The sequence below is a fragment of the Psammomys obesus genome, unplaced genomic scaffold (assembly GCF_907164565.1).
Source record: "Psammomys obesus unplaced genomic scaffold, mPsaObe1.curated_primary_1811, whole genome shotgun sequence".
Lineage (NCBI taxonomy): Eukaryota > Metazoa > Chordata > Mammalia > Rodentia > Muridae > Psammomys > Psammomys obesus.
Window position 1 is genome coordinate 39,010,397 of NW_026592118.1, and position 7,933 is coordinate 39,018,329.

General features: G+C 42.2%; 1 protein-coding gene across 4 annotated transcripts; it reads right to left on the reverse strand.

The window, feature by feature from the left end:
* Positions 1–3,297: 3,297 nt before the first annotated feature.
* On the reverse strand, positions 3,298–7,905 carry Gpr85 (G protein-coupled receptor 85). Of its 4 annotated transcripts, none has more exons than XM_055613019.1 (3): positions 7,828–7,905; positions 6,722–7,338; positions 3,298–5,302 (listed from the first exon to the last, which is right to left on the reverse strand). In XM_055613019.1, exon 3 carries the CDS (start codon positions 5,130–5,132, stop codon positions 4,020–4,022), a length of 1,113 nt encoding a protein of 370 aa, XP_055468994.1. In that variant the 5' UTR covers positions 5,133–5,302; positions 6,722–7,338; positions 7,828–7,905; the 3' UTR covers positions 3,298–4,019. The 4 variants fall into 4 exon arrangements, 3 of the variants coding, with proteins under 3 accessions (XP_055468994.1, XP_055468993.1, XP_055468995.1); XM_055613018.1 differs by having other exon boundaries at positions 7,797–7,905; XM_055613020.1 differs by lacking the exon at positions 7,828–7,905 and adding an exon at positions 7,566–7,639.
* Positions 7,906–7,933: the final 28 nt, after the last annotated feature.

Genomic DNA, 7,933 nt, shown 5'->3' on the forward strand with positions numbered 1-7,933 from the left:
TTGGGTTCAATGTACAACTTCCCAGAAGTTAGGTAGGTAGAAGTCTGTTAGGTAGCGGAAGTTAAAGGACTTAGATGAAAGGTATACGTCTACATAATCATACATGTATTTCACTGTGCTTGCAATGGAAATGACTGTTGAACTACAAACCAACTTTTCATCGATAGGGCACCCAGGAATTGAATTTTTAGCCCAATAAGGAGCAGTAGAAACCTAACAGGGGTAGAACACTTTAATATATATTTTTTTAATTCACCTCATTTCATATATTATTTCTCTTTGGTTGGCACCAGGAAAGACTCCCTGATAGTATTCACTAAAATGCACAGGGGAAAGTCTGTCATTTGACTGTGCTTTCTTTACTCAGACATGTTCATGGTGATTTGGGAGAAGTATTGTCATGTGACCATAGCAGAAAAGACTCATCGCCAAGTCTCTTGCAGGAATTGAGTTACGTCTGGCAGAAGTAAACAATTAGGGCACAGTGGCATGGGGAGTGACTTTGTGCAAATTGTTAGCAACATGGAAGCTATTTTCAAAACACAGCATCCGTCGTTCATTTAAGCATGAATGACAGGATCCCACCTTTCTTAGGATTTAGCAAACGGTTCCCTGGAGTTGGGGGAGTATGACATACAAAAGATTCCAAGGCAAAACAGGAGATAAGGCCTTAGAGAGAGAGTGGAAACACTCAGTCTGTAGTCACTAATTCTGACTCCGCCCCAGGAGTGTTTACTATCTTAGTGCCCGAAGCTCAATGTGACGGACGCCATACCTGATCATTCTTCCTTGGGTGTCTAAGCTCAATGGGAGATCATTCTGACGTGTTTTCCACAGTGCTCACAGCGTGAAGCCCGGAGCCGAGGACAATTTGCTGAACAAGTGAACACATGAGCAAACTACTCAGATAAGCATCCATAGAAGAGTACACGATAGGAAAGGCGGCTATATAAAAGTGTTAGCAATGGCAAATCAGTTAACTCTATAGAGAACGACAGTGCTGAAACTCAATTAGCTGACATCTGAAGAAGATAGTCAATTGATTTTCCTACTTACAATTAATGTTTTTCAACTGTAATTAATTTTGCTTTTTAGCTCACGCCCATGTAGAAAACCACACAAGCTACTCACCTCTGTCTGGCTTGTTTGGTCTCTGCATGGGATTCCACAGTCAAAAATACATAAATCTACTGTGTACAAAACGAACCAGATGGCAGAGTACGGGCATATCCACCGAAAACTATTACCACTACAATGGAAAACGATGTAAAGACTGTTCAGCTCTGTAGTGTAATTACTTCAAGAGGAACTCACTATTTATTGATGATGAGTCTTTCTCAATAGAAAGTTGGACCCTCAGTGAGAATGCATTTTTATGAATTCAAGATTAGTAACCTTTTCAGGTTGAATTCATTACCAATTGTTTATATTAACTATTGAAGTGGCTTCTAAAATAGCTAATGTGTTTTGATCATAAAGACACTGGGAACTACTCTTATTTTTTATGATTACTACTATTACTTCTTGACTTACAAATTTGATTGATAACTGCGTCTCATCCACTGCTTCAGCCTTCACCTGCAAATTCCAAGTTGTTCAAGATTGACAGTCACTAGAGTTAGCAGTATTCACTAATCCCCCAAGGCCAGTTACTTAGAAAAACTAGTCCAAGTAGGTAAGTGGAGTCAGGCAAATTCTCTTGGCTTTCTCGTCCTTCCTAACACCCCCACTCTCTTAATCCATACCTGTTTACTTATCAAAATAATGTGAGTGTGGGTTAGTGAAACATGCTCACTGTCCTCAAGATCACTGATAAAATTTCTGATTGATATTCAAAACTTTAAGCAAACTCCTCCATGTAAATAATCAATGTCATATGCATTTCCTGTAAATTTTGAGATGGAAACATGTTAGCAGACCATGTTTTGGTAACATTGTTTTTATTTTGGTTTTGGTAATGGTTTTAGTACCAACAAGGAACTTTTTTTGCTAGATCCACCTCAATGCTATGCATTAAACTTTGTCTCAGATCCAGTCAGCTTTGGTGTAGAAATGAGGTTAGAATGCTCACTAATCATGGCTTGAGCAAAACTGGATAGTTGCATAGACAATTGCAAATTTCAGTTATTCATTTTTCTATTTATATTAAAATTCTGTTTATAGAAGTACTATATCAATGAGAAATTCTATTTCACCAGGTTCTTAATCTTATTTTTCAAATACAAAAGCAAAACAAACAAACATCCTTTCAGAAACAAACAAAACTATGCAAAGCCAACAGAACTAATAGCAACTTTCTCTGAGTTGTTATACTGTTACTGCAAGCCATTCTTCCAAGTAATTGATTCAGAAATAAAAAATTCTACTGTACACTTAAGTGTAATAATTATATTAAAATTCCAAACCATTAGGCATGTAATCATTAGTAAATACTACTGGCATATAAGAATAAATAAAGGGATGGATTTAAAATGCTACCCAATAATGCTTTATAAAAATCAAGTTGGGTTTATATTGTCATTTATACATTTCCAATTTCAGAATACAGTAGCTACAAAAATTTAAAAAAATCATAATAAAGCCAATTTTCTAGTTTGTGCTTGTTTGTTAGATTAATGAAAATTATATGCTAAAAATGTAAAATTTATTCCACAAAAATTAACAGGCTACACAGATAAATTTTGGCAAATGCAACTTTATATTGAAGTTCACACATCTGTATCTTAAAGAATGAGACTCACAGAATCTAATGTATTTCTAAAAATACCAGAAATCATCTTATAAGTTTTCACAAGTTAAAACTGAAATAATTGAGATGAACAATACACGGAATGTGCAGAAAGTATAAAGAAGACTGTGCCCTCCGTACAGTAAACGCTTCACAAATTGTGCCGGATGTCACACTAAGGCTGTGGGCTCCCCTCACAGCTGACTCACAATATAAACACACATCAGCTGTCTGCATCTTAGATCACACTGGAGTGGGTAGCACATCTCAGAGGAAAATCTCATTATCCCAGTGATGTGCACCTTAATTTCCAAACCAGGTGAGGAAAGAGGGGAAGTATTCAGTGCTCTTCCATGCACTTCCGGATGAACAGCCAGGGTGGCCACTGACTCAATGCCTCTTATCTGTTTGCTCCCCTGCTAAAGAATGTAAAGGATACTAGATAACCCTTTAAGGCAACACGTGTTTATTTTGCATTATTAGAACTGCTCATCTGTGGTCAGTTGATTCCATCATGTTGCCTCCTAGACAGATATCTAGCATTTGTAAAATAGAAACAAACTTGAAACTTTTTTTTTTTTTTTTTTTTTACTGAATCAACAAAAAACACATAATACAGTTCAATGCTAGCAATTTCACTGGTAGGGAAGGAAAGTGGCATTTAGAAATAGCAATATATTAATACAAAAAAGGTAAACTCTAATTGGAACCAATATGCTGCTTTGGAATGCTCCCCCAAACTTACAAGGCGTGTTTAAAGTGTTGTACCCCAATAATTCATGGCACATCTTTAGAGGATTACAGTACTGTTAAGTCCCCCAGCAGTGTAGTCTTTGCAAAACAAAAATAGTATGAAATGTTTTTAAAGTCTTCAAACTTCTAAAATTAGCTTTTATCAACACATTTACCTCATGTCAACTTAATTTATTAAAATGTCCAATGCTAATTGTTTTTTTAAGTTTTTTTTTCATATGTAATGATATACACAGCATTTAGCACTGATACTTAGCACCTGCTACTTTCATTATCTAGTGTTCAACCACAGAAAGAAACTTAGGGCAGTGGTTCTGTCCTTTCTTAATTACAAACCTTCGCCGGCAGCCAGCAGGATCACTCTGAGATTTAAAATAGGATTATAGGTGAACTATTGCAAAGACTGCAGAATGTTGCCCAAATCCTTATAACTGCTGATCCCATCCTTGATTTCTCTTCTCAAGACATGGCTACAGGCCACCATCGCTTAGCAGAGAGGGTTAGTGTTTCACAAGGCTAAAGATTTACAGACGCTCTCTCATATAACACAGTAAGGTTCCCTTGGTAACCTGGATTTTCTGCAGTAAAGAAGGGTTGTGCTGAAACAGCGCCTCAGCTCCCTGTTGGAGAAAATGCAGACAAAGGGATTGATTCCTGCTTGGGCGAAACTCATCCAGACAGCGGCTGTTAGAAACCCCCCTGGTACTACAGGCCCTCTTGCAAAAACTCTCCAATAGCAGGCCACCAGGTAGGGACCCCACAAGGTTAGGAAGAGGAAAGTCATTATATAGAACATTCTGCTGATTCTTTTCTCCATTTTGAACTCATCCAAGACCAACAGCCGTCTCCTGCCTGTGGTATTTGCGTTTTGCCTGATGCCCAGCAAGGTGGGTGGTGTGGGACCCCTTCCAAATCCTGCTAGCCAATTGGCAGCTGCCTGGCCACTGGCTCCAGGGCCATGAAAGGTCCAGTTCTGGCTGACTGCTGCTACAAACTGGACTGGCTTCATTTTCCTTCGATCGTGGACAAAAAATATCAGCTTGAGGTAGACAAGCTGGGTGGCTAGGAGGATGAGAGCGAGGAGCAGCATAAATCCTAGGGAATCGTTAGCCCTGAAGGAGCGGTGTTGGAAGGTGCACTGATCCTCCTCCCTAATGAACGAGTAGGTGCCCACGTCTAAAACTGGGGGGAACGCCATGGCCACAGACAGAGTCCACACCATGCAGATCACAGCCAAACACGTCCAAAAGGTCAGCCTCTTTGTATAGAAGCGGTGATGGGCAATAGCTAAGTATCTGGTGACGCTGATGCAGAAGAGCATGAAAGCAGTGTGGAAACAGGACAAAACCCCCAGAAAGGCAATCACTTTGCAAGTCAGAGTCCCATAAGTCCAGGTAGAGCCGTTTTTGACAGAGTTGAATACAAATGGAAAACAAATTGCAGATCTGAGGATGTCTGAACAGCACAGATCCAGCAGGAAGTAGTAAGGAGCTCTATGCAAGGTCTTATCTTTCACTAGCAAAATGGAGATCAGAAGGTTGCCCACAACACTGACTCCTATTATGAAACCCAGGGAAGTCAGTTTCAGAAAGGCTGTTAGAGGCGAGAGATTTTGCAAAATGTTGTCAGCTGCATGGCTATAGTTCGCCATAGATGGATGGAGGATATGGAAACAGCCTCAGTCAAGTCTCATGATCTAGATATAAGAACAAGGAAAAGATAGATCCATACATTTTACTGAAAATGTAATCCACAAAGAGATCTGATCCAATCTGTGGCCATGCTTCCTCCTTCCTTCCATTTCATCTGCCATCAGAATATCTGAAGAAGAAGAAAAAAAGAGAACTATCAGTTCTTAAGTTAACAAGCAATGATGTCAGTGTCATCATAAAGCTGTTCCTTTATGAGGAAGCAAGTAAAGTTTCCATTTTAAACACTACAGTTTGCTTCAGCAGCAAATTCGAGATGTCAGAGTACTCACTGTTTTTTTCATATTGTGAGCTAGGTGAGTTTAACAATGTCCTTATTTTAGATACCATAGAGTTAGATTTCCACAGCTTCAGGAGGGAAGGGACTAGATTGTTACACAGTTGTAAAATATGTCAGCCCAAGAATTAATCACTAGCCTTGCAATGCAATCTGCAAGATTGCTGATAAGAGACAGAGAGGAGGCTACCCACAATCATTCGAGCATCTTTAGGACTGTCAGTATTTTAAAGGAAGCTTCTCAGCCCATATGCATGCAGAGAACCTCTGCAAAATATGTCTTTTAAGTCAAGTGCCACTGTTCATGCTGCATAGAGTATTTGTTGATTCATCTTGAAGCATGATTTCAACACCAGACTTCAAAATGAATAGAAACCTGTCCCAAGATTCGCTGTGATTTAATCTTTTGTCTTTCTCTACCCCACCCCAACCCCCACCCCCTTTTGGGCAAATCCTGCCTCTTTTAAAGCTACATGATTATTAAAAATGATCAGTGTAAATACTGGCCAGGGAAACACACCCAGAGGGATAATATGCACTTCCATTTGTAAACCTTGGCTGCCTGGATTCAAATGAATATAACATGAAGCGGTTATTTCTTAGGCAATTAAGCCTTTCTCATTTACACTGATAATCTCTGTTGCAAATCACAAGTGGCTTTATTTTCAAACAAAATGCACACCGTCTCCCAGGTGCCTGCGAACTGCACCAGGGAAATCAGTTTCCTCTGTTATTCCCACGAAGCGTGTTTCCTTTGCCACTTCTCACTTGCCTGGAATATGCTGATGGAAGCCCAGGCATCCGACGATGTTAATTTCCCAACTGGTACATCCCCGTGTAAATACCGATCGCATCATGCAACATTACGAAACCTGAAATCCACCACCCCTGGATTTATAACGGAGATGGGGGAGGGGAGAGAGAGAGAGAGAGAGAGAGAGAGAGAGAGAGAGAGGAGAGAGGAGATGCGTTACATACTCGAAGATAGGAAGAGATTGCTTCTGTGCTGCAAGGGAAGGGTTCCCGGTGATTCGCAGTCTGATATTCCTCAGTTTTGCAAAGCTTTCCAGAAACCGAACTCTCAATAAACCTTACAGAAGATGCATTGTCTGAATGTACTTCCATTATGCAGTTTATTGTTTAAAAAAAAAAAAAAAAAACCCTCAGGGAGGGCAGTATCCCGGCGAACCTGCAGTTTCGTCAACACGGTTGCAGCCCCCTCCCCCAAACTTAACCAAGAGTATATCCTCCTACCTGTTGGCGTTGGATATCCCGACAGACTATAGCTTCTTCTTTCTATAAATTGCTGAATTTTTTTTTTTTTTTTCCTGAGTGCCTTGACTGAGCATCCAGGCAGGGCTCGGCGGCGCCTGCGCGTTGGAGCCTCCTTCAGCTCCAGCCGCGTCCTCCCCTGTCGCAGCGGCACCGACTCCCCCAGTAACGCAGGGGCCGCGGCGGCGGCGCGGTGGCGAGGGCGGCGGCGAGGGATGCTCCGGCCACCCCGGGCCAGCAGGAGCCCCTGCCCGTCTCCGGAGCGGGCTGGTTCGCTTCAGCGTTCCTGTCCAGGCCAGCCGGGCCCCAATCAGGCTTTTGTTCCCTCGAGGCGGCTTCGGAACTTTTCCCTCCCCGCATTGGAAGTGGGGGGCTCGGGAAGGCTCTTCCCGGACCTCAGGCCCATCCTCTTCCCCTAGGGCAGCGCAAGAAGCCGCCGGGGCGCGGACGGCCACCTCCGCCCCAGCTGCCCCGAACCCTCGCCTTCCCGCAACATCGTCTTCCTTCCTCTGTCAGGGTGGCCCTGCTAAGCATTGGATGCGCCTTGAAGACTTCTTCTCGGATGATTTTCCCTGCTGATCTTTGATTTGGCACGTTAGCTGGGGAGAGAAAAGGAAAGATTGAAAAGAAAGAAAGAAAGAAAGAAATTAAGCACAGTCAAAACAAAACAAAACAAAATTCTTGCCAGTGGGGGAAAGGGAAGCGGGTTGGGGCAGCCCTGTCTTTGTCAGTGGTCATCTGTTCTCGAGGGCACGCAGATCTGCGATTAAGGAAGGAGAAGCTGAGTTCAGACCACCAGGGCAAAAACCGTCTACACCCATTCTACCTTCTCGAACGTGACTAACGGATCAGGAGGACAAGAGATTTTGACATGGCTGTTTTCTCGTCCCACCCCGCCAGGCAACACGACTCCCCTTTCTCTTCCAAGCTGGGCTGACCAATAGGTTGCTGATGTCAAAGCGGTTGTGTGTATGAGTCTCCCCTCTCCTCTCCTTTGTTATTCGGCACAAAAAAGAAAAACATAATACCAGGAATATGATGAATGCCGGAAACTTACTCTAGTCCACAAACACCACATAGTCTCACACCTGGCGATTAGGAACGCCTCTAGAATCATCCACGTCCCGATTCTCCCATTTCCAAAGGCGTGTGTGTGTGTGTGTGTGTGTGTGTGTGTGTGTGTGTGTGTGTGTG

Bases quoted from the DNA above. Each gene is read 5' to 3' on its own strand.
- Gpr85 (XM_055613019.1), bottom strand. From the start codon at position 5,132: ATGGCGAACTATAGCCATGCAGCTGACAACATTTTGCAAAATCTCTCG.